This window comes from Alosa sapidissima, chromosome 5 (assembly GCF_018492685.1).
Source record: "Alosa sapidissima isolate fAloSap1 chromosome 5, fAloSap1.pri, whole genome shotgun sequence".
Lineage (NCBI taxonomy): Eukaryota > Metazoa > Chordata > Actinopteri > Clupeiformes > Clupeidae > Alosa > Alosa sapidissima.
In genome coordinates, this window is record NC_055961.1 from 37,607,096 (window position 1) to 37,633,743 (window position 26,648).

At 39.5% G+C, this 26,648-nt stretch overlaps 1 protein-coding gene across 10 annotated transcripts in view; it reads left to right on the forward strand.

Annotated features, from left to right (window-relative positions):
• atxn3 (ataxin 3) overlaps nt 1-24,472 on the forward strand; it is a 77,087-nt gene extending 52,615 nt beyond the window's left edge. Inside the window, exons 9-12 of one of the 10 annotated variants that reach the window (XM_042091382.1) lie at nt 6,046-6,199; nt 9,614-9,672; nt 12,214-12,317; nt 22,274-22,460. In XM_042091382.1, the coding sequence (XP_041947316.1) occupies nt 6,046-6,199; nt 9,614-9,672; nt 12,214-12,317; nt 22,274-22,291 (335 nt within the window). In that variant the 3' untranslated portion in view covers nt 22,292-22,460. Of the gene's footprint in view, nt 1-6,045; nt 6,200-9,613; nt 9,673-12,213; nt 12,318-22,273; nt 22,606-23,231 lie in introns of those variants that run through there. The other 9 variants (XM_042091383.1, XM_042091384.1, XM_042091388.1 and 6 more) reach the window with 9 other exon arrangements.
• The last annotated feature ends 2,176 nt before the right edge of the window (nt 24,473-26,648 follow it).

Consider the following 26,648-nt stretch of genomic DNA (forward strand, 5'->3'; position numbering starts at 1 on the left):
AAAAAAATTAAAAAAACGCTAATGAAGTAAACTTGTGACCATCAAAAATCGTTTATCGCCTGTAACCGTGATAACAGGACGTAACAGGAAGGCATTTGGCTGAGCAAAGGAGGTTAATATGCTCTATATTTTGTCCAAATGATGTCTGTCTATCATCGTTGCACTCGGAGAAAACCAGAATGTTTCATTTGTCCTGCGTTTCTTCTACGGCTGCAAACGGGATTCACTCGCAGTTAACCAAATATTTCTTTATTAGGGCAGGGCAGGCATATTTCTGGCTATTAAATTATTTCTAAACCAGTCTGCTAAAGTCTGTAGTGAAGTCTGTGTAGGGTTTTCCAGGCTCCATTTCTTTTTACGAGACACCCTGCTCACTTGAGCCATCTACCGGTTGTTTGGGTTGTTGCAGCGTCTCACTGGAAAAATACAAATTAGAGCCGCGTGATACCGCGTGATCCCACGCGCGGACCGCGAGTGAAGCTGGCCAAGTCGAAGCACTGCCCACTGTAGCTGCTGAAACCGTAGGGCTTACCTTTTCCGTTTTTTATAGTTGCGTAAAATTGCCGCAGAGCCTGATTAAGATCAGCTTTGCTGACTGATGTCAAATCTATAGATGTTTTTTTCTCGGCACACCAAGACAGGAAACAGCAGACCACAGTGTCATTTTAACGGTGCCGATTTCATTCCTGGATTTTTTTCAACTCCTCAATTTTGATCTTGCTTATTTCAGCGTGCCTTAAGTTGCTCTCTTCCTCTATCCTGTCCTGCTCTTTTCACCACTCTTCCAGACTAAGCCCACCCAGCACATCAAAGTTTACTACAAACTCTGCCATATTGTAGCCGACTGCTCCTTTGTAACTTTGTAATGGTTTTTGTTACAATTCGTCACGCAGTAATATAGAACAAAATGAAGTCAAGGTGTATGTTTATGCTGGATTTTACAACAGCATCGAACGCGATTCAGCCAATTACAGTCAAGGACCGGAACTATCAGTTTTTGAAAACACCATTAGCCTACATCAGGGATTCCCAAACTGTGTTACCTGCCACTAGGGGGTACGTGAGATGAAAAGGGGAATGTCGGAAAAGTGTTACAAATTATTAATTAATAAATCACAAATAATTCATAAATAATAAAGAATTTTGAATCGGGTTATATTGATATGGAAACGTGAAATTAAAGGAAATCAATTGTAAACTCTATGGCAGGCAATATTTTCTTTAAAAAATAAGCTACCCACAATGCATGTGATTTCCTGCGGGCAGAATATCTGGCGCGTTAGTTTCGTCAGAGCCCGTTTACGGAGAGCCGGATCACTCCCTATTAACTCCATTGTACCTGCAATCTGCTGCAGTTCCGCTAGGGGCGATCACAAATAAGTGCAAAAACAATGGGGGTCTATGGAGCTAGACGGCTAAATGTGTCTCTTTCACCTGGTTGTCGTTGAAAAATCGAAGATTGGATTGTGGTTTCTGCAAGATCAATATGGATTATAGGTCAAAAGTTGAATGAACGAGTACTTACGTCCTTTCGATTTCTTACAGGTTGGGTCGTTGTTGCCCACAACACACTAGCTTTCTGCTAATGAATGACGTCATTGACACATTTGAAAGGCTTTTTAGAACAAATACTTTTTAGAAAAAATACTCAGCGGTGTGTATTTTCTCTGTCCCCTCTTTTTCTGGGCAAAAAATTATATCCCGAGAAAAGTGGATTTGAGGGGTACAGCTTCATAGACCTCCATTCATTCTGCACTTATTCGTGAGCGCCCTCATGTGGAACCAGAACGGGAACTGCAACCAGTTCAGAAATCGGAAGTTTCCCGAGAGTGGCGGTTCTCCCCTTATTAGACATTCTCTGGTTTCGTGGAAGTATAGGCTAGGTAGAAGGCTACGCAAACATGGGAAAACTGGCTAAGAACAGTGTTAGCACTGTTCAGTGTAACAGTGTAAAACACTGTCCAAAAGGCATAATTGAAGCGATTGAACAGGAGAAGCGAGAGAAACAGAACAGGAGACGGGTAACGATGGGATGGGGGGCAGAATGATGAAGGTGGAGGTGGAGCGCAGAGAAAAAAAAAGAAAGGAGGAGACAAAAGACTGCGCAAAGAAAACGAAAGTAGCCTATGATTAGGCATATGGCTAGGCTTCACATGGATTGGGAGACAGACTGCCCAAAGCCACAGTGCGTGGTCTGCAGTGAGGTGCTATCTAACCAGTCTAATGTTGTTCTCCACACTGTTTTTTTAGCGTGAGAGCTCATAGACTAGTTGCACATTTTGATTTTGTTATTTGTTATCAATTAAATATGATGCCTGGAATCATAGTTCGAATTACAGGGGGTACTAGGGGGTACTATACCCCCCAATGAAGACCCAGTACCCCCCAAAGAGACAGAAATATTAGTTTTGGGGGGGTCAGATAATGTTTCTGATATTGTGAAAAAATATTGTTACAGTTACAATACAAGTCAACTCCTATTTTCACTGTAGGAACATTTTAATGTAAAGCGATTTCAGACACCCCTATTGTGGACCGTACCATTTTTAACCACTGTGGCGCTAGAAGCAACTGAGATAGAGAACCACTTCAACTTTTCAAGCAAGTGTCAACATTGCATGACAAAACGCTAGTTAAATTCCTCCAGTAGGCTAAATTCAGTTTGCTGCTGTCGTGCATGGGTAAATGTAAGTTGCTAGCTTGTTGAAGATTTTACTACCTTCATTTATAACGTGTTTTGTTCTTTCATAGCTCATGTCACGTCTTCATACATTGAATTACTGGCTACTTACCTGCTACTTACCCACTGAGGCTAGTAAAGTGGACCTCGGTTAGTTACCAAGGTTAGTTAGCAAGATTATTTAAATCAAGCTTTACATTGTGGTGAGGTAAAATCGATTGTCATTTCCAAGGAGATGAACTCCATAGCCTAGGTGTTCATTCTCATTTTATCTTGAATAAATTATTGTGCCTTTTTGAAATTACTTTGACACAGATCCTGTGTTTTTATATTACCAGGCACAAGAGGGTCTGATGTAACTAAGCCTACATATGTTATAACATCAGAGAAACCTGTGGAAACATAAAAGTAGCCTAGGCTAAATATTATGTGCTAGAATTCGAATTTGTTTTTAATTGGTTGGTATTGTTTTTACATTCTATTATTTCATATTTTTAGTTTGATGAATGTAGTTTCATCTGAGAACCCTGATACTATCTTAATGAAACTAGGATTTTATTTTATTCAAAGAGACACTATGAGGAAAAGGAAAAGGCAGACATCAGGCAGTTTTTGGTGCTAAAAGAGTAAGCAGGAAATATTAACACTAAGATCTACAAACAATTACATTAAAAATGTAGGTGCAGTTAGGTTTTATACACTGTTCATATGTGTTAAGGACCCCCCCAATTATGGTGGGGTAATTCGCACTCTGCCTGGAATGCCTCATAGAATGTGTTACTTTCTGGATGGTGGGGGTACGCAAGCTGAGTCAGAATGTAGAAGGTGGTCTGCGGGAAAAAAAGTTTGGGAACCGCTGGCCTACATGATCAGCCCCAAGCTCATCCCCTCAGTTATAGACTATATAAATGAAGCAAATGTGGTTCAATCTGTGATGGGCGAAACTTCGTCACTTCATTTTGACGAGGCATAACGGCAGTGATCATTGATTGCGTGATCATCATTGTGTTATTAACGGATGCCAGTGCAACACTCACGCTAGTAACCTAATGTTAACTTTGCCATAACTTTCAAAGGATCTATTGAACATTTGATCAGTAACCTACTGGTAATGGCATGCAGCCTGCATTTTTGTTAATAATAATAATTATTTCTTAGATTTAGGATAGGCTTCCCCGGAATGCTCTCAGTAGGGCACATATCCTACCACGGAAGAGTCCTTATGATAGCAGCTATCTGTAGCAAATACAGAGTTACAGTAACTATCGAACTAGGGTACATCAGATGGCCCAAAGATTAGGCCCTAAGCTACTGCATAGCATTTATTAATTTGCATGTAGCAATTTTAACACATTTGCATGTAGCAAATTTAAAGTGTTTCATTGACAAAACACAACATACAATGTAAATTTAAATTAAAGGAGAATTCCGGTGTGATATTGACCTAAAGTGAATTGAAATATGATACCGAGTGTGAACGTAGCCCATCTCGGCTTGTCCCCTGCACTCCAAAATCTGGCGCTAGTTAGCCGATGCTACCAACAGCTTTTTCAATAGTGGTGCTTCGGCATCGGGCTAGCCAGGCAAATAAATCACTGTTTTACACCCATTTACGAGGCTCAATGTATCTCCACACTTCATTGGTAGACTTCCGAGGGCCCTGACATTTAAAACGAGACATTGAGAACTTTGAAAAAGCACTGGTAGTTTACTTACAAGACGATTTATACAGACAGTATCTTCACGAAGTTTAGCGTTTGCAGCCATCTTGAATTTAGTCACGATAAGTCGAGCAACGAGTAAGAATGAACAGGTATGATATAAGGGATCAGATTCCAAAAATAATTCAGTGGAAATGCATGGATTCCAGTTGCTGCTTGCTGCTACTGGAAGAAACTGGAATCCATGCATTTCCACTGAATTATTTTTGGAATCTGATCCCTTATATCATACCTGTTCATTCTTACTCGTTGCTCGACTTATCGTGACTCAATGTCTCAATGTCTCGTTTTAAATGTCAGGGCCCTCGGAAGTCTACCAATGAAGTGTGGAGATACATTGAGCCTCGTAAATGGGTGTAAAACAGTGATTTATTTGCATGGCTAGCCCGATGCCGAAGCACCACTATTGAAAAAGCTGTTGGTAGCATCGGCTAACTACCGCCAGATTTTGGAGTGCAGGGGACAAGCCGAGATGGGCTATGAGACATACGTTCACACTCGGTATCATGTTTCAATACACTTTAGGTCAATATCACACCGGAATTCTCCTTTAACACAAACTACTATTTTACTGACTATAGACCCTTTCAACAATAAAAACAAAAACAATGCTTGAACGTTCTATTTGGGTCCCAATCTACTTTTTCTGCATTAAGATAACATGGAATGTTAAAAAGGAAGTCTTGTGGGGCCAACTATGATGCTGATAATGGAACTCTCTTGAAAGGGTCTATAGACATAATAAGCATGTTGGCCCTTTATGATGATGAACCCAGCATTGACCTTCACACCACAAAATACACCTTTTAGTTTAGGATTTTGCCGTGGTATTGAGAGCGAGACAACAAGTCTCTTCAAGCTGATCCAACTCTCTTTTCATGCCTTCTAAAATACCTTCGAACTACCTAAACACTTTTTTTCAAAAGCAGCTGCGATGTGTCCTCTATGCTGCCTAATACCCAGAAATATGTGCAGCAACTCTCCCAAACTGCTGTGTAAACATATTGAATGATGGAATTCTTCTCATAGCTGCTGATTGCAATGAAATATCATTTTATTGACATTTTATTTGCTTAGATTTTTCAAAATCTAGCTAGAAGAAAACACTACTATGATTATACCGTCATTGTAACCATTGATAATGTGATTTATGTGCTGTCTGTCAGCCAATTTTCTAACGTTAATCTGCTAGCTTACATAAAGTAGTTTAATGTTCTTGATGCATGCCAATGTCATACCACAGTCTCATCGTTATCTTAAAAGTCCGAAACCATCATTCTTTGAAGATGCCTTAACTCTAAAGTCATATCTTATCTGCAGACATGCAAAAGAGTAGATGCCATCTGTTTGGAACACACCATACATTCTCAAGGCTGACAGTTTTTTTTGTAACATTTGGCCATATATTCTTTTAATTTTTTCTTACATTTTCATAGGTTGATTCATATCTCAAAACTACAATCTGTACTACCTGATTGGCTAGTGAGAAAGATTGGTGTTTATCGGTCATTCATTTGACCATATACCAAGTGAACCCAAAAATAATACCATAACAAGCTGTCTGTGAAAACATACAAAATGTAGTAAAATGACGTCATACAAGTCCCATGTCTAATTTCTGTTTGGCATCGGCCCCTCATAAAGGTGCATCTCCTAGAACCTCCTCCACCATACCTAAAGATGGCAGTGTTCCTGTAACATCAGGAGGCTCATTGTCCACAGGGACCATAGGTAGTCCACGGGAGAACAACCTCAGCGCTGAAGAGTTACGCAGGAGGAGACAAGCTTACTTTGACAGGCATGTATTTGTGTTTGTATGTGCTTGCTTGTGCAAAATAATTACAACTGTGTTAAAGCTACAGCTCATCCTACAGTTACAAATATTTTACCATTTCAAATATATTTTACAGTTACAAATCAATGCTCTACATACACAAAGCTGTCCTATAGTTACAAATCTTTTCTACAGGTACACAGACATTTGCGCCACATTAGGGATCACACGTGTGTAGTATTGATGAGTAAAAAGAGTGATAAAAAATAATATTTTGGCGTTTTGTCTTAGTTTCTCAAAGGATACTCCAACTTTCAATTGAGGCAAATTTACTGAGAAGAAAGAAATAGACTGCATAAGAATGAAGAACTAATACAGAATAAATAATTTTGTAGACCTAATGAACTAGTGTGGTCCAGTTTTCTGTCCAGAGTAATGTTTTGTAATATGCTGGTGTGGTTTTAAAATGAAATGTCAATTTGAAGGTGACAATGTCTTACTCCAACAAATGGTTTAATGTCTGACACTACACTATGGCAGTGACAGTTGGGGGTCTAATAACTGATTGATAACTGGCAGTAGGCCTGCACGATAAATCGTTATAAAATCGTGATCTCGATTCACCCCTGTGCGCGATTTAATTTTTAAATGGCTTTGATTCTCATTTAATTTTACCAGCTGACTGCATCACAAATGCTACTACTTTTTTCTGTGAGTTTTAAAGCGCTCCCAAGCGCTGCAATGCTCTCCCTTCTCTCACAAAGTGCTCTAATATATTGACTTATTTTTTCCATAGCAGCACGCAGTGATTGCTTATTTAAAATATAGGTTAGCCTAGATACATTCTTTCATTGTGGAAATAGAGCATGCATTCTCTCCCTGCACTGGTCTCCCTCAAATAGTTTGGCTTCAGGCCGCACCGCTTGTGCAAGGACTTTTCATGCAGACTACTGTTGCGGTGTAGCCTAACAATTTTGATGCATTCAAGTTAACTTTGCAAAGTTAGTATAGCCTACTGATCAGAACGTTGTTAATTGTGTTGTCAATTGCAAATGCTAATATATTCAACGTCTCTCTACTGAACTACGTGGCTTAATTTGCTAAGGACGTAGAGAAAGCACCAGTTTGATAAATGAACAGTAGTGGAGAAATAACCTAAAAAATAATCTGTAGGCCACTGCAAAAAACATTGGGTACTAGTGACAAGAATCCGCCAACCACTCAGTCTCAAACCGAACTGAATGGCCAGTTGAATGTTAATGCTCTAAAAGGCAAGCAGTTCAAGAGTGCCAAGAAATCATTTTGTTTTTGATACTGTACTTAAATTGACAATTGACAAGCTCCATTTCTCTACACTGCAAAAACTGCTTATCTAACTAAATCTAACCAAGTGTTATTAATCTTATATCAAGATAAAAAAAACTAGTTGGTATTGTTTTAAGTATAAAGACACTTACCTAGCGCTTTCTCATGAAATCATTTGACTTAAAATAAGTCAAACTTTTCTTAAATTAAGACATCTCATCCTGAAAACAAGCAAATTTGTCTGCCAGTGCGTTAAGCAAATTTGTCCTAAAAACAAGCACATTTGTCTGCCAGTGCATTGAGCAAATTTGTCTTGATAAGAATCCTTAAAATAAGTCAAAGTCTGCTTAGATTAAGTCAAAATGATCTTTCAAGAGAGCGCTAGGTAAGTCTTTTCATACTAAAAACAATACCAAATAGATTTTTTGATCTTAATATAAGATTATCAACACTTGGTTAGATTTCATTTTTTGCAGTGTAGAGACTGAAGCTGTAGCTGCAGTATGTTGATTGACATGTTTTGGTTATGTAAAGATATGTTCAGATAGAGCCTGTATCAGGACCATATTTAGTTCAATGTGTTATATGTAGGCTACTATTTTTGGTAGCCTACTGTACTTAAACGGCCAGTATTTTCTTTATTCATTGAAGCCTCTATGTTTACAGGCTCGTGACGATGCACAATGTGCTATATGTGCCAAAATCTATGTTTGGTACCAAATTGTTTTGTTTTGTCATTGTTTATGTGTGCAATAAATATTACACTGAGGGGGAAAAAATCGTGGCAGAGAATCGTGATATCAATTCTAAGCTAAAAAGTTGTGATTCATATTTCCCCCCGAATCGTGCAGGCCTAACTGGCAGTTATAGAAAGTTGAAGATGTGAAGATTCCAGTCTCAGACAGTGTGCATTTAGGCCATGCCAGTGGAGAAAAGTTACGGATTCAAATATCCTAAACCAGGTTTAGGGTACTATATTTCTGCAGTTTAAGTAGTTCGGCTAACCACAGTTGCTAAAGTTAGCTATTGTTAGCCTGTATCCACTTTTATTAAAGGCTAATTATTGATACTCCAGATTGACAACTCATAAAACTTAGTTTGTGATTCAATACTAAAAACATAGAGAACCCTAACATTTTGATAAACCTTTTAATGTCAGCCCCAACGGCACGACCTCGCTCACAGTGCCCCCCCTCATCCCTCTCATCCCCGTACTGTACAATCAATTTTATGCACCATAACATGAAGCACCATAGTAATATACCTCATTTTAAAGCTAAGAGTCTCAGGAATCGATCAATGTTAATCTATGACGATGACAAAAAGTGTTTTGTGCATTACTGCATTTGATTAAAAACACTATACATCTTATCAAACTACTATAAAATGCCCCCTCCACCCCCTTGTGAAGCCGTGACTCTCTTACTTTCAATGTAGATCAGATAAGAATACCAATATCCCGATACGTCATACATGGTCTTGAAATGTCGGTAAGAATCTATAGTAGTGGAATATACATGTTGTTTTATTCATAATACGTTGGTAGATGTATAATCCATCTTATACAAATACAAATATTTAGAAACAAATACATTTCAAACTTCTTCTTTCCGTGTGCTTTCCTTGGTCTGGAAGGTGCATACTTCCTGCTACACTCACATATCAGCGTGATCACGTGACTCTCCCAGTCAGATTGAACCCACCCATGTGTCTCTGTATTTCGTTGCCAGTACATCACAGAGTCACCCTGACTGTTTCTGATAATTCTACTGGGTCTAAGCTTTCCAAAGGTACCAGGCATTTGAGGATGGGCCAAAGTATGTGGGAGCAGTGCCCTCCTATGTAAATGATGTGCAATGTCGGGCAAAACTCTCAAAATGAGGCTGAAATTTAAGAATATAAGTTGCTTAACCTAAACAATGTATCATTTACGAAGATTAAGAACTGCAGGTAAGGAAAGCTTTAGCCGACTGGTTAAGTTACGTGTACAGTGTTTAATTCGCTGTAGAAATGCATAAATACTGTAATCGGATATGCCTCTTTTTAAGCTGTACTCTGTTGTTATATTGAAGTGAAGGGGAAGTACCCAGAAAAGTCTGACTGATCAGCATTTTTAATGTTCTGCCTACACAGGCAGTCTCAGCTCCAGACACAAGTCACTGCTTCACAGCAACAGGACAGTAAACCCACAGGTATGACCACAGACACCACCACTTTTTGATATGTCATCATCAATGTTAACTGAACTTTAAGTTACTGGGACAGGCCCAAGTCACTTTCTTCAAGTTTTATATTTGCTTTAGTTCTGTGAGCAATTATGACTGTACTGGAATTGGTCAAGCTGTGTTGTATGCTTTATTGCTGTAGTTTCACTGCTTAGTAAATCTGTTAAGTGCCAAATGTCAAAATGTTGATAAATGTCAGTAGAGCCCGACTGATAATTGGTTTGCTAATATTATTGGCCTATATTAGCTATTTGATGAAATTAGCTTGCATTAAGCGTCATTAAGCATAAACATGGATACCTTGAAAGTATTGTGGCAATGGTGGTCTTCAAAGAAAAAAACACTACTTGATTTATGACAATTGTTTCATCATTTATTGTATAAGAGCCTTTCATTAGGATAGCTAGGCCTATCTAAACATATTATGTCCCACCTTGATCAAAACTCTTCAATATGCTAAATATTAGTGAAAAATGTTACATTGTGTTTGCTAAAAATGAATATCAGACGATATATTGGTTATCAGTTTTTGAAGTCCTCAAATATCAAAATCGGTATTGGTCTTTAAATCCCCATATCAGTCGGGCTCTAAATATCAGGTCATGATTTAAAGACTTCTGGGTCATTCCGTGTCAAATCAGACAGAATCCAGGAAAATGGTTGCTGCACCATCTCAGATTTTGTTTGTCTACATCAGTGATCACCAACCTTTTTGAGCCCAAGATCCCTGACCTCGCCCTGAACAAAGGCAAGATCTACCTTGAGCGTCAAAAGAGAATTAAAGCTAAAATACTTCCAATTTAAGGCCTTTTATTTAGGCAAATGTATCAGGTCAAAAATATCACATCCTCCACCCCCTTATACAGGCGTCAATGAGATAACAACACAACAGTCTTTACTTGATTTTGAAGATTGACTTGAATACATGATTTTGTTTTTGATTTTCTAATTGGAGTGTTTGTGACAAAACGTCATGATAAATTTGATAATGTTTGATCGCTGTTTTGGTATGAAGCATCTTTCACGTAATGAATGTGCACTCTAGAAAGTGAAAGTAACCTAAGCCTAGGCCTACAATGTGCCCCGTGTCTGTAGCCGTCTGAGCACGTCTGCAATCGAATCAACATTCTTCAAATGGAGAACAAATTCCTGACAGTTCCTGATTGCTAAACTTTCGTTTTCATTTTATGTCAGTTAGCAGTTGATGTAGAAGCACCTAGCATAATTTGACTTCAGCGATGACAAGTCCTGTTGCGAGAGAGAGAGAGAGTGCACCTGCAAAGTGGTGCTGTGTGCGCGTGTGTTTTTGCATGGGGTTACGTTCGGTTCAAGTCAGAAGTTGGTCCGTCCGGTCCCGCATTCACACCGCTCCATTATTAGATTAACGTTATCAGACAGCGCTGTAAAATGTGTGCAGGAATTTCTCGCATTATGATGGCTAGAGTTGCAGGTCTTGAATAAATCATGCGCTATACCCACAATCCCGCGCTGAAATTTAGGCCCTATAAACGTTGGGGAACATGCGGGAATTTGGTGACTGTTTTTATTTTTCCTGTTATTCTCGGCATCTACTGGGCAAGTCCTAAAGATCTACAGGTCGATCACGATCAACGGGTTGGTGACCACTGGTCTACATAATGAGTGAGTGAGTGAGACCTGGGGCCTCATTACAGAAAAATATACTGCTTGTCCTATCTTAACTTAAGTTTCAAAGATAGGAGAAATCCTATTTTCCTATTACAGAAGCAGTTCCTAAACTCATGGCTGTGTCCGATGTGGGTATCATATCTGCTAGATACGTCATAATGGTATGACATGTCGCCACCTCATTCGTCAAGTCGAGAGTAGAATTAGGAGGGCTTACACTATGTCCTAACAGGATGTGATGCAAGCAAACATTTGCAATAAAATCTGTTTAATTACATTGTTTTCAATTGGAGTATCTGCTAACTGCACTGACTGCATCGACGTGAACAGTGCGATGCAACGAAACGTTTTGAGAGAACTTTTGTCGGACAACCCATTTCTATTTTCTTTCGGTCACTCGCATTTCTGCTATTTTGAATGAGAAATATGACTCAAAAAAGGGCATATTTATATATATTTATAAAAGAGCATATTTAATGGATTCAGTGTAGACAGACATAAAAGACAGTCGCCTGCCCGGACCTATTAGGACATGGTGTTACAGCTGCTCAAGCAATGCCTGAGGCAAATTTATTATAATAAAATAAACATTAGATTAACACGAGGTTAAATTCGAGATTTTATGATATTAAGGTAGCAATATTAACCCAGCAGTCAGCAAACACTGCAAAACTCTTCAATATGCTAAATATTAGTGAAAAATGTTACATTGTGTTTGCTAAAAATGAATATCAGACGATATATTGGTTATCAGTTTTTGAAGTCCTCAAATATCAAAATCGGTATTGGTCTTTAAATCCCCATATAGGCCATGAAGGTCGAAATGTTACGAGGTTAAATTCGAGATTTTATGATATTAAGGTAGCAATATTAACCCAGCAGTCAGCAACCACTGCCGGAGAAGACCATGGAGAATGGAGAGTTACATGGAGAGTGATCTATGTGAGCTACGGATCAATCAACAGGTATGTTGTAGAATTTTCTCAATTATTTCTCATTAAACGTTGGTGGTAAATGCCAGTGTTGGGCAAGCTACTTGGAAAATGTACTGAGCTAAGCTACCAGTTACTTTGCTCATGAATGAAGCTTCACTACACAGAAGCTACCACACAGTCAAATGTAGCAAGCTAAGTTACGCAAACACAGCAAAAGCAGCGCGCTACATGTGAAGCTGTGCCAACTTAACATGGCAATCAACATGAGAAACTACTACTATGTTTAAATTACCAGATTCATACAAAGTTAATTCCATTGGGTTATCAATATACATAGTCACTATTCACCTTATTCAGCCCCGCCCATTTTTTTAAATTCCACGTTGTCTTTAAACTTCCGGTCGGCTAGCTACAGTAACCTACGTCTAGTTAGCTTCATTGGGATGATACGGCAGAAGAGGATAGAGAGGCTAACTTGGGAGGAAAACGACAAATGCCATCAGGAGGTCAGACTGCAATATTGTACTTCGCTACCCAAGGCTATTCAGCCCTACGGAGTGGGTAGACAATGTGACAGTGGCTGCTGTATCGTATGGAGAAACTCGCAAATCCTTATCTGTTTGGTAACTAGTTTAGAAAGTCATTACAGAACAGCCGCTCCAAAGTCAGTGTTTTCCAAACTTCAGATTGGAAAGGCGTATAGCAGAAATGTCTTAAGTCACCAAAATCCTAAATAAACGTTCCTAACTTTAGGATGACCCATAACATATGATGCCAGTCATCTCGATAGAGCTCTGTTATCTCAATGTAATCGCAATGGATGTACTGCTCAATCGGAAGTTCGGAGACAATGTGGGCAAAGCTAGCGCCCCCCCATGTTTGCGCGCGGAATAAGGTGAATAATGAATTAAAGACCAAAGATTGCTGGGATTCCATATTTCTTTATTTGAACGTTCCAGCCAGAGTCAAATCAAGCTTTTTAAAAGTGTGTGTGTGTGGGTCCGGACAATATTGGAGGGTGTCCGGGGTGTTTCTCTCCCTGGAAATGTTTGAAATTCAGGTTTCTTCTGTGTGGCTCATGTGACATGTAAGCCTACATTGTCTACCTGCTATGACTTCACTGCTTGACACTACCCTTCATTGAGACATACCCCATGTTATCAATGAAGAAAACATTTCAGAAATTACATTTTGTGCAACTGAGTTGGCACAACCATAACTTCAGGTGAACGGAGATGCAGATCATCTCACTAATTAATTTATTTGTGCAAGTCCATGGACTGCGTTCACTCCAGCGAGACAAGTGGATGTTTTTGTGGGGATGTTATAACACCCATGACCCTCACGCTTGCAACGCCCCTGCTTCCAGCCAGTAAAGAATAATGCCTGGAGTAATAGGCTTAACAACCAAAACTACAGAGGTCAAACCATCCACAAGGACATATATTTATCAAGGTACGCCCAGGGCGATTGAATATATTCTTCTCTATCTCCTCCTTCTGCCATTTTGTTCCCACTAACTTTCTCACAGTCTCATAGATCTCAAGTCCAATTGCTGTTAACTTGTTTTAGTTTGATATCCTTTTCTTCAGTCAGTTCACGACTCTGCACAATTAATCTCATTACTGACATCTGCAGACAAGGATGGATGTCAAACAATGCTCACTATACGGTCCGATTGGAGTTCAAAGTCACATGGAAGTCGAGGGCAGTAAACAGAACGCTTTGGATGGCTGTGCAGACATTTTGTGTGCCCCCGTTCCGAACAATCTTGAGTGCTTGTGTTGTGGATACTATCATTTATTTTCTAGACTACAAACTTTCTCCGCTGTGTTAAGCCATATAAAATTGCTTCTGAGGTCGTTACCACGCTACTTGATCAATAAAAGGGTAGTGATGCACCGATATATCGGCAGGCTATATGGGCCTTTTTTGCTGCCATCAGCCATCTGCGAAACGGCCGATATTAGTGGCCGATATGTTCAAATATGCTGACCAGGACTAAATCGCTGATAAGCGTCTTTGGTTAAAAATAAACCTCTTCATTACCTTTTGCTCGAACCTGCCATGTCCCTGGTTCTAGTTCATAATTCCCCTGTGCTGCTACTCTGGCTGGCAACTTCGTTCAGTTGTCCAGCTGACGATTAAAACTCCACGACTGTATAGGCTGCACAGCAGCCATTAACCTGTGCACTGGGGACTTTGTTTACTGGGGACTTTGAGTACAGTGACAGTGGGGGCATTTGCGATATCCAAGGGGGTTGGCGGCGCAAACATTTCATCTCACAGGTGAATTGATGCATAATGTTATCCGCAAGTAGTTGACACAGCTAACCATCAAAAACCCAGCTGTTCTAACATTAGCTTACCAGCTAAGGCTCTAGGCTACATACATGCTGCTAACTGCTGATAACTTTGCCTGTTTAAAGAGTTTTGTCTCCGCGATTGGCTTTGTTGTGATATGAACAAACTAGTTAATTTGCATGCATGCGTATTGCGCTGCAGTGTTGATGATGCAATAGTAAGTCCCTTCACCATACTTGCAGTACACTGCCCACCCCCCCTCTCCCCTACCTACACAGCACAATATTTCATCAGGAAGCTTCTCCAACACACATCCCCAATAGTGCTGCCACTAACGACTAATTTTCTAACGACTAATCTTTTGACTAATTTTTCGATTAGTCGACTAATCTAAACGACTATTTTTTTTTTTAAATCAAGTGTTTGTTATTTTGTTGTGTCCGTTTTATTTTGAACTCAACTAAAGTGAAAACGTAAAATATATATCACCCTACTTTAGTTAGAAGCTGTATTACTGTAAGTAAACTGTTCAAAAACATTATGTATTAAAAAAACACTTATTTAAAATGCTACCTTCAGATCTAATGTCAGACCTTTGATAGACTTTATTTGTATGCCAGTGTTGCCATGGACATAGACAACTTGTTTGACCTGATGCCCGGTCATGGCATACTTTGGGGTCATAGGGCCCACTTACATGAACCCACCCCCCATCAAATTATTATTATATCACATCACAATTATTATTGTTATGCTATATTGTACATGCACTTCAAAGCAGCCAGTGTTTAAAGTGCTAACATTGTTCACAAAAAGTTTGTGAAAACATGCACATCAGAGGACTGCTTTACTAATGTAAAATATAATTACAATAGTTCCATTGCTTTTGCATGGTTGCATGATAAATACTTATCAAAACAACAGCAATTATATGGTGTCAAAGTTTTGGTATGTTTCCCTCATGCAAGCATCATAGGCAAATGGAAAGAATATTGACATATTTAATTATGCCACAAGGTTTTGGCCACGTTATTCAAATTTGACTATACAATACTCTAGATTAGTGTTTCTCAAACTTTTTTTCTGGGGATCCACTTTTTAAAAATAACAGACTATCGCGACCCAACTCGTGACTGTGGTAGTTAACAAACTAGATCAGTGGTTCTCAAACTTTTTCTTTCATTCCCCACTTTGCATTCTCAAGCCCCACCTGTCCCTCATCGCTCTAAGAAAGTGGTAGGTCAAGCTTAAAATTGTCAAATTTATTGAAATAATGACAAGTTCTAAATATATCCTCTTCAACAGAGTTAAAATCAGCTGGTGCTGCAGATATAATAATAAATAAATACATAACACATATATTTCTGTTTTCCAGCAACATATTAGGAAGCATAGGCCATTTTACAGCATTGTACAATATATTCAATGAAATACCAACATGCTGCATTAAATGGATCCATAATCCAGTCATACTGAGCACTGCTGGTTGGGAAATATTTTTGAAATAAACTTTGCAGGGATGTGATGTAGGCCTACTGTTTAATACATGGGATCACAAGAGTGCCTCCCAATCAGACGTTTCAGCAATTTCGCTCAGAAATCTCAAAGGCATAATAATACTGTCGCGATCGAGGCGCCTGTCCCATACTCAAGTTTTTTTGGTGAATGCAGTAATCTTATTTGCTAGGTGAGGTAGGTGCTTGTCTTTGCCTTGTAACTGGACATTTAACTCAAATGTATCGCTAAGATATATCAAATATATCGCTAAGATAGGCCAGCTTCGTCAAGAAATGTTCATTAGTGAACGTGCTTGCAGATTCAAACATGCGCTCTTCCTCCAAGAAGAGGCGACTCGGAGCTCAAACACGCGCGACAGCACATTACCTCGGGAAAGCCACCTTGCCTCGCTGTGAAACAGTACAGCCTTTTGGTCAGCTACCATCTCTTCGCAAAGTGCGGAGAATAGACGCGCTTTTAGGCCGGGTTTTGATGAAATTCACCACTCTCACAACAACTTTCAAAATCTCATGTAGGTCGGGACTAATTTAGCTGCCTTGACACGAGCGCTTCCCTGTGAATAACACAGTGCGTCCATTGCACATCGGGTGCTACCTGGGCCCAGGCTACAGATGAGGAAAAAAAACGTCAGTTCGCGCCCCACCTGCCATGGCTCATGACCCACAGTTTGAGAAACGCTGCTCTAGATAGTGTATTATAGTCTGTGCTCTGTTTTTATGGAAGTTGCATAAATCCACATTGTTCCATTAAATGTAGTTTCATAATTAAATAGCCTTCCAATAGGTTGAATTGGAGCTTTGCTACCAACTTTATCAAGTGGTTTCAGTTTCTCTCGCGCATTGAATGAACGCTCATACCACCATTTAATTGTATGCCTCTATGTTTGATAACATCAAATTAGCAAGTATTTCCTACTAATTGCAGAAACGTTTGTTTTATTTTTCTGTCGGTCCGCGGTTCCTTGATCAATTGCGCAGCAAATTATCAGATGAAGCCCCGGGAATAATTTCACTCCGCGGCTCCGGACAAGCAGTGTCCACGTTACGGCCGGTGCTGGTCCGCGCGGCCCATAGTTTGAGAAACGCTGGACTTTGAAAGGCGACAGGAGTTGAGGACTTTGCGAATGAGCCTAACATCAGCATGTTCAAAGCAAGTAGGCTACAGGCACTTTGCACGTCTTACCACATAGGTTACCTCACTTTATCAGTTGGCTTGAACGCTAAAAAAATATGCGTCGTGACTTATTCACCATGGGAAATGACGCGCAACTTGATTGTTGATATCATGGGCGGCGGCATGTTCGTTTTAACGCTTTTTTTTTTGTATGAATGAATTACAGTAATGACACGCCGTTGCGTTGTCAACGTGAGACACTCTTCACTTCATTTATTTCAATTTTCACAATACTATATTAGTCAGAGTATGGACTAGTGTAACCTACTAGCTTAGCTCCCCCCACGCTCTGCCTAATAGCCTAATGAATTGCGCTGAAAGCAGGCAGCTTTGCTGCTGGCTTTAACAGTTTGCGTGCTTAGCGGGGTTTAAAACATGACTGCCAACGTCTTAGTAGCCTGTTTAACATCTAAAGACAGTCATTGTACTTTTAAGGAGTTAATAACATAGAGTTAATATAACATTACAATGAGCCGTTTGAGACCAAAAATAAATAGTCAATAGTAAAACGACTCTTCGACTAAAAAAAATTGCCGTCGACTAATCGCGGCAGCACTAATCCCCAACATACTTACAGCACACTGCCCCCCCCCCCCCCAATACACAGCACATTGTCTCATGAGGAAGCTTCTCCAACACACATATTGCACACTGCCCTCTCCCCACATACACAGCACACTATCCCTAACTAGACCCCTGGCAGTTGGGTTAGCCCCTTGAGCCGTGCATCTGCCCAAGGTTTCTTCCTTGGTAAGGACGTTTTTCATTGCCCCTGTTGCTCTTGGGTGCTCCTTGTTGGTGCCCCCCCCCCCCCCCCCCCCCAAATACCAATCTTCCCCCACCTTTCTTATGCAGCCCTTGCCACTTAATCTACTAAACCCCTCTTCTACTGCACTTTTAGTGGTGTTCGTTGATGTTCCAAAACAAGTAGCGTAGCGAAATACAGTTTCTGTCGTGTTTTATTTGGCATTTTGTAAAATCCCATTGATTTCTGTAGGAAGACTCATTGCGCGTTGATATTACTGCGCCACCGTCTATGCTTCAGGTTCAAATATTGAGCGGAAGTTTATACGCGGTTGTGAGGTGTCTGAAAAAATAGTTCCACAATAGCAAATAAGACGGCTGGAAATCATACATTCCGCCGATATATTTGATTTTAATAATCAACGAACACCACTAACCACTCGGTGAGTTGCACAGTTTTGAAAACGAACGTTAAGGGTTGTTTTAGGACATGTTTGAGTATGCCTGTTGGTAGCCACTCTGAGTAGTCAAAGGCGATTCAAAACAAGTCAGAAAAGTCGAGACAGGACCAATCGTCAAAATGTCGGTGTCCACCACTCTAGTTCATCCAAAATAAACCAGAAAAGGGACTCAAAGTGCTAAATACCGGAATTTTCCTTTAACTTTTCTTAATATTCATGACAAGTTAAATTTAAAGAGATGGTAGTACAACGACGGACCACAAGTGGCACGCCACCGGCGGAGCACCTGCGGTCCACTATCTGCCAATCTGATTTTGCTATCTGGGGGGATTCCCGACATGTTAAACAAGGAAAAAATCCTAAAGAAATATTATAAATAATTGTCCCTAATAGTAAAAATATCAGTCCGAGAGTCAAAGGAATTAATCTTGCAGTTCAAATGCCAATTAAATCCCAAATAAAAAGGAGATCTCTCCATTTTTGAGGTGAGTGTCCCTAAATTAAAGATGCCAAGGTATTTATCTCCATGAAAACTTAAACTGACTTTCTATTTATTTATGTCCAGGTACAAGTTATCTAATGTTGTGACTTTATTGAGAAGTTGTGTCATCTCAACTGACTGATGAAGAAGTTGGTATGATTGAAGGGCAAAGGTAATATGTTTTATAATATGAACAAGGGACCCTAGTTTAAGAGTATTACTAAAGGCTGATTTATGCTTCTTCGTCGACTCCATGCAGAACTTGTAAAAGTTATTGAGAAATAGACACAGTATATCCCAATAACCTAGTTATTGTAACAAAAAAATAAGTCTGTGGGCAGTTCTGGGAAGTTCGCTTGCTAACATAACATACACTGGCTGGCAGACACCACACAAATAACAGTAGCAATAGGCACAATTGGGTAACCCCATCATTGTAACCAGCATATGTTTGAGTTAATTTGTAAACCTTATGTCAGCGAACTAACATGTTGCTACTACCCACAGTAGGTTGCTTGAAGCAGCTGGCTATCAACACACAGGTCGAGTTGACCAATCATAGTCCTTGCAGTCTGCGTCGCCTCGACACAAAGTTACAGTTTCTTGGAGGTGAACGTCAAGGGACAGCGTAGGGCTCGGAGGGGGGTACACGGCGACACAAAGGGTTATGTGGGGCTTTGCCGTTGATTCGACACAGAAACATAAATCAGCCTTAAGACGCTAAACGTTTCTTACATCCAAACATCTACAACATAACATTCAAATTTATGAATGCAATTAAGGTAATACAGATTTTGATATTTGTTGGGGATGGCTACTTCCAGAAGTGCAAAAAATCCTCCTCTTAAGGGAAGGCACACATCACCCTATTATCATTAGACCTGTGTGGTAGAATTTTATGGACTCCATTACTAGAGCATCCAAGAGTTAAGCTACACCAGTGGTCCCCAAACTTTTTCTTCAGAGGGCCAGCTCACTATGCCTGGCTCTAAGAGAGAGCCAGAGACTGGGAAGTATGCCAGTAACCATAAATAGCTTAGTGCTGTGAACAACATCGGTCTTCATTAGTTTTGTTACTTCATTAATCCATTGCATTTAATCATAGGCTATTGCAACACCATTGTTAGCTGTGTTTATATTGCCATCATGCCATATCAATGTAAGATGTAGTTCAACATGGAAATAGCTCAAATTAAATAATACTAATAAAAAAGACTTCAGCATTCCCAAAAGTATATTTTATTCAAAATTTGTGAACTCTGAATTCTGTCTTTGTATACACAGCTCAAATTGTGAACAACCAATATCCTACAAATAATTTGAAATTCTCAAACTATGAGAGTGCTGGCAAAAACATCTGAAATGACCACCATTCTAACTTTCACTTACGTGGTGTGAACTGTGTGAACTTTCTTTGTATGAACATTTGAACGAGTGAATAAAAATAGAAAATATAGCTGCAAGCAGCAATGAGGGGGCCAAGCAGAATAGGCCGGAGTAGCTACGGCGACAAGATAGAACTCAGCAGGTACCCGCGATAAACACTTTCAACAACTTTCACATCAAAACATAACTGACTTTGTAGGGCTGAAACAGTGCTGAGTATTGCCGCTGCCGCCTTCGCCAGCCAGCACCCCCCCCCCCCCCCACCACCACCTAATCACCCCTGCCCGTCCCGCCCCGCCGTTGCACGCACGCATTAGAATTAACTGGATGGAACATGTTGTCATCAGTTTCACATCAAAAAATAAAAGATTGCTAAAACACAAGCAACTACAGATCAAAATGCAATATTGCTAATTGCAGCACTCCCTACAGGTCAAAGGTCACCAAATGTTTTGTGTGTCCTCCTAATGGGGTGTTGAATCTATGTAGTAAGTTTGGTTATGATACATGGCAGGGTTGCTGAGATATGAGCTCACTTCCTGTTTGGCGGCTTCGCCACCAATTTCGATTGGATGCTACGGACAAACGCTTCCGTCAATTGTTACAGAAATCAATGCATTGACAAGGCATGGTCTGAAGATGGTCTGTGCCAATTTTGGTGAGGATCAGATGAAATTTGTGACCTAGGGAAATTTGTTAGTGTTTTTGATTTAAATCCAATATGGCGGCCAAATCAATTATGTTGATGTCATAACTTGCCATCTGTCGACATAAAGATGTTCCAGAGTATTACCAGACACCATTAGTACATTGTAATTCTAAGCACAACAGCAGCTACAGGCCAAAAAGCATGTTTCTGAATTACAGTGCCCCCTAGAGGTCAAAGGTCACCAAATTTCTTGAGTGTCCTCCTAATGGGGTCATAAGTCTACCTACCAAGTTTGGTTTTGGTAACTGCAAGGGTTGCTGAGATATGAGCTCACTTCCTGTTTGGCGGCTTTGCCGCAAATTTCGATTGGCTGTTACGGGCGAACGGTAATACTTCCGAAGACGAAAAGCACGAGCTGAATGAGGCTTGGTCTGAGAATGATCTGTGTCAAATCTAGTGGGAATCAGAGAAAATATGTGACCCCTGATACATTTTAAGTGTTTTTGATGAAATCCAAAATGGCGGAAAATCCATCATGGCGGAAAATGACGTCATATGGTGTGTTGCACTCGGCTTGGTCCAAGGATTCCAACGATACCTCATTTTTGACAATCGAGTCAACGGGTCAGAAGTTACGTGCGTGAACGCACCTCCAACTTTGGCCTGTTGGTGGCGCTAGAGCACTCGATGTGCCGGCATGAAACTTGGTGAAATTAATTATTGGACTGTCCCCAATCAGTGTGCCAAATTTCACAACTTTTGACCAGACGGTTCTATGGGCTGCCATAGACTTCCATGGCGGAATAATAATAATAAGAACAAAGAGAAACACAATGGTTGCCTCGCAGCTTCGCTGCTTGGCCCCCAATAATTATTCCAGAAAGTCCCAGATATATGACTTGAATAGAAGTTAGGCCTATTAACAATTAATTGACAAACTTTTAGAATATGTTGAGCACTGACACAGTCATCATTGGCCTATCTTACCTTATTTGCAGAAAGGCCTACATTTCATTATGTTTTTAATGGTAAACTCAAAACAGCGCCAAAATAACCACCAGTGGACAAAAAGAGTATACATGTGTACTGTTAAGACTCGCCATAAAGAATGAATGGGGGAAATTATGGAGGTTATAGTTTGACGGTGTCGTACTCCTGTGCGGGCCTGATGCTATGTACCACGGACATGTTTTTGGGGGGGCCTCATTTCTGTTGCAGGTTTATAAAACAGATTTTAAACACTGTTTGATTGTTGGTTTTATTTTCACAGGTTGACAGGCCTCAATGAACAGTGGACAGTGATGGTCTACCTTTAAACTGGCATCCACCAGACATCACTAGACATGGGACACTGAAACCTGATTTCTCTTAATGAATATCTTAACAAGATACAACACACATTGTAAAATACTTAATAAACATGTCCACTGTTGTTTTCTCTGGAACTGATTTTTTTGACATTGGTAGTAATGGATTTCCAAATGTATACAATTTTTTACAGTTTCTATGAAATGTAATTAGCTGATATTACAGTAGATATGATGTATTTTAAAAATGCATACGTAATTTGAAGAAAATAAAGGTAGGCCTACACATTACAGTATTACAAGAGTGGTTTTAAATTTAATTTTGGCAATTTAAGACATATTTTCATTAATTTTAATTTTGTCATCTTGGATGCAATGGTTCAGATAGCTATTTAGCAAAAACTGCATTTTTTGTTTTTTAGGGAGTCTAGCGCTAGCAGCAGTCATAAATATTATATGTAAAGAAAAAAGTAATGTATGATGCCAAATGCGTACAAAAAGTTTATACTACCGGTAATATAACTCTTTTTGCACTCTTTTTCCAAATCTATGCCCTTGTACAAAATCAATGAGCATGCCATGGGTCTATACAAACTTTTAAAGATTTAGTAATACTGAGAACATGTATGTCTTCCACCCTACAAAGTTTGGGCTGGCTATGAATAGTACTTTACATGATATTAATGCCCAAGCATTGCTTCCCAGATGAAGACATAGGAATTGAACATAAATATTTTACAGGCCTTTGTTTTGGAACCCATTCATGATATAGACAAGGGTTGAAAAAAATATGAGACGATGCAACAACAACTTAATCAGATTTGACACAGAATGACTCTTCTTTTAGATGTGTTCATTTTCAGATACGTTCCTGTCCTATTTGGTAAGATTTTCATTTTTTTTCTGCCCTCTCCGGTTTAGATGGCCAGTAGCAGAGACCAAATGCCAAGGAGTGACGTAAGAGGTTGTAGTTATGGTTGACGCCTTAGGTTGATGACTACACCTATTTTACTGAACTGATGTTTGCAATTTGGAGCTGATTCGCTCTGATTTAAACCTGTGTGTGCAAAAGAAAGAAAGAAAGAATGGATAAATGGACTTCTACACAGTGGAAGAATATTTTATCTGCTGAATATACTCAGATTGTGATGGACAACAGAGCTGGAATGGACAAACCAATTTCGGGGGTGACCTTTCAAGTCTCAGTAAAACCAGTTGTTTCTGTATAAAGAGCCTAGTGTAACATGACAGGAAATTCACTTATGTCCCTCAAACCTGTACTGCTATGCTGTCCTCCCAATTACAGTCATTTTTTATGGTCTTGTCCTTGCTTTGAGTAAATTCTTTCTTCAGCCATTTCATTTTGGAAGCATAGAGGGAGGCCTTGCTCAACATTTGACATTTTGCCGGGGCCTCTCTCATGAGTAGAGATATAAGTGAACACAGTCTTAGGTAGTTGAGTTAGCTGGGTTGAACCTTGAAGAGGCAACTGTGGAATATGTAAAGTACCCCTCTTCCATTCTCTACTGTTCGGTCAGCCATTCAGTTAACTGTTACCTTCCCAATGAGGGGTTGGCATTGATGCTTAGATATATTTTGACCAAATAGGGGTTAGCATTGATTGTCAGATGAATTTTGATGCATTGATTTTCTAACAAACTGTGTGGTTCTGTTATGATTAATCACAGAAATATGTTTTTCTGACAAAGAATTCTGAAACATTTTTTTTTTTTTTTCTGCTTTTTTTCCCCTTTTTTTTTGGTATGATGGATGAGGGCAAAGTATAAAAGTAGGCAGATCTATCTAAGTACCATTCTACTTAGGAAGAAAAGTGGTGAACACGGGGTTGGCTTGCATGTAAACTTTATTTAACCAAGCTACAGTACAAAGATATGATGAATTTGATGTTAAGGTCTCAAGTTAACACAGGAAAGCTTGACAGATGGCAACAGATAAGAAATGCTTTATGTATTTGATATTGCAGCTTGATAAAATGCAACAGGTCATACCATTTTTAAATTCAAATTTACAATGTTTTTTTCTCCTTTATGCATCTACTGGTCACAATCAAATGTTTGTCATTATTTTTATGATTTTGTGGTACTTGATGTCATTTCTATTAACTCCATACAGTTTCTGCTAATTAAAATTCTTTTATCCAAGTGAAGTGCTTGATTATATTAGCATCACACATTTCAAAACTAAAATGGTGTTTTTATTGTATTCACTACAGGTGTAGTTATAATGTTTTATACAACAGTTCGATCCGATTAAACTATTTATTAATTGCTGATTGAACAAGAGGCATTCCATTAGTCATCAAGAGTGGTGATGTGACAGAACATCCCCACTCAAACTTTTACAGGAGAAAGGCGGCTGGCAGATAGATCGTACATGAGCTCAGATGTATTTTTTGGTTTTTAGTTTTAATAGTACTTTCTTCTCGCTAACTTTTACAAAATATAAGGGCACAAACCTTGAACTTATTTGTTAATACAGAAATACTGCAATACTACAACTAATGAGTTAGCTCCGCCATATTGGATTATTTTTTCGAGTTTGCATCTCACTTTTCTCGAATGGTGTTAGAAACGCCAAGGCTTAGATTATAACAATTTTTTTAATTGAATTTGAATTTATGAATGAACAGAAATGAACATAACATAAAGGAATAATAACATAATAAACTAGAAATGTAATTGCCAGGATAGACAGTCTCAGTCTGCAGTATTATACAACAAAGACAACAGTAAATGATTGGGTTTTATCAGTGAACACTGTAACAACAATATGTTAAGACATGACAGAAGTGAGGAAAAAACAATCAAATAATAAAAAAAGAAACCTTAGCATTAAATACATACCTGCTCTGTTCTGCTCAGAACTTCTGTGATGAGATCTTCAAAGACGTTATGGTGACAGGCAAGATCAAAGTGAGGGAGCGATTTGAACCTGGGGTCCAATGCAGTGCATTTATTAAAGAACTCTTGGAGATCTGGGTCAATGTATCGAATTTGCATGTTCTCTGATCGGTGCATCGTCATCATTTCGTCCCATAGACTTCATTATCATTGTTTTGAGGGGTAGGATCATTGAAACCGACGGTGTTGTTTCAGTACTCAACACTGAATGGTCTTCAAAGGTCTCATAATCTTAACCACACTCTCTGCGATGCTCATCTCCTGATCTGACAGATGTGAGGCGTCCTTGTTCTTTACTGACTTATCTGTTAATGCAGAGTAAATGGCAACTTGCTGTTCCGGATAGCGCTTAACCATTCCGTAGCTGAAATTCCAGCGTGTCGACACATCATGTATGAGGCAGTGTTTTGGCAAGTCGAGGATCACCTGTTTACACTCAAACATACGCAGCCGCCGTGCTACGATGGAAAAAAGTAAAAATCGTTCTGATTTTTCCTAGTAATCGAGATACCTGGTTGACTGCCAGTGTTTTTTGTGCAGCCTTAACAGGGAACAGATTAGAATGTTGGTCAGACTATAATAAGGAGAACACCAATAATAAACAACAATGTCAAATCAATCAATAGCCTAATAAAATAAGGAATGAAAATGAGAGAAAAAGCAATAATAAACAATAATGTCCATTTAATCAATATTATAAAAACATTGTCTGTGGTCACTGAAATAGGGAAAGGGGAAATTCAAGCTTCTCAGCTAGGTGAGTGCTTGTGTGCTGTTCATACAGGGGCCGCGTCTGTAAGACTGATGCTTTCATTTCCCACTCAGAGTTAATAAAATGAGATCCTGTAGTAACTAGCAGTCACCGTAGCACGAGAAGTCCAACCATCAGTCATTAGTGAAACGGAGGGTGCAGCTGATAGGCTAACTCGTGCTCCATCAACGTCCGTGTTCGGTTGTATATTGAGACTATAATTTGCTTCATATGTGGACGGGATGGCATGTTGTTACGAGGTTCGAGTACATACAGCAAATACTTGAAGCAAGGTTCCTCTACGAGTGGGCGCATTGAAGATGACATGTAAATTCCTATTGCTTCAGTGCTTTGGCCCTATTTGTTAGATCTAATGGCTGGTTAAAGCTGCAGTTGGCAAGTCTGACAGATTGAGGGGACTTACCCAAATTTTCCCCCACTACCACCGAGCATCTTCTCATGGAGTTGCACCAGACTGTGATTGACAGTCAGATCTCACACAGCCCTGCTCTGATTGGACCAGAAGAACCGGGAGCTGTGGATTTTTGCAAAACAAATAACAGGCTCTAGCTCAGGGATGTCAAACCGGGCTGCTTATTTGTGGCCCGCGATGTCATTATTCAATCTGTATTAGAAGTGGCCCGCCGCATAGTTTATACAACGCAT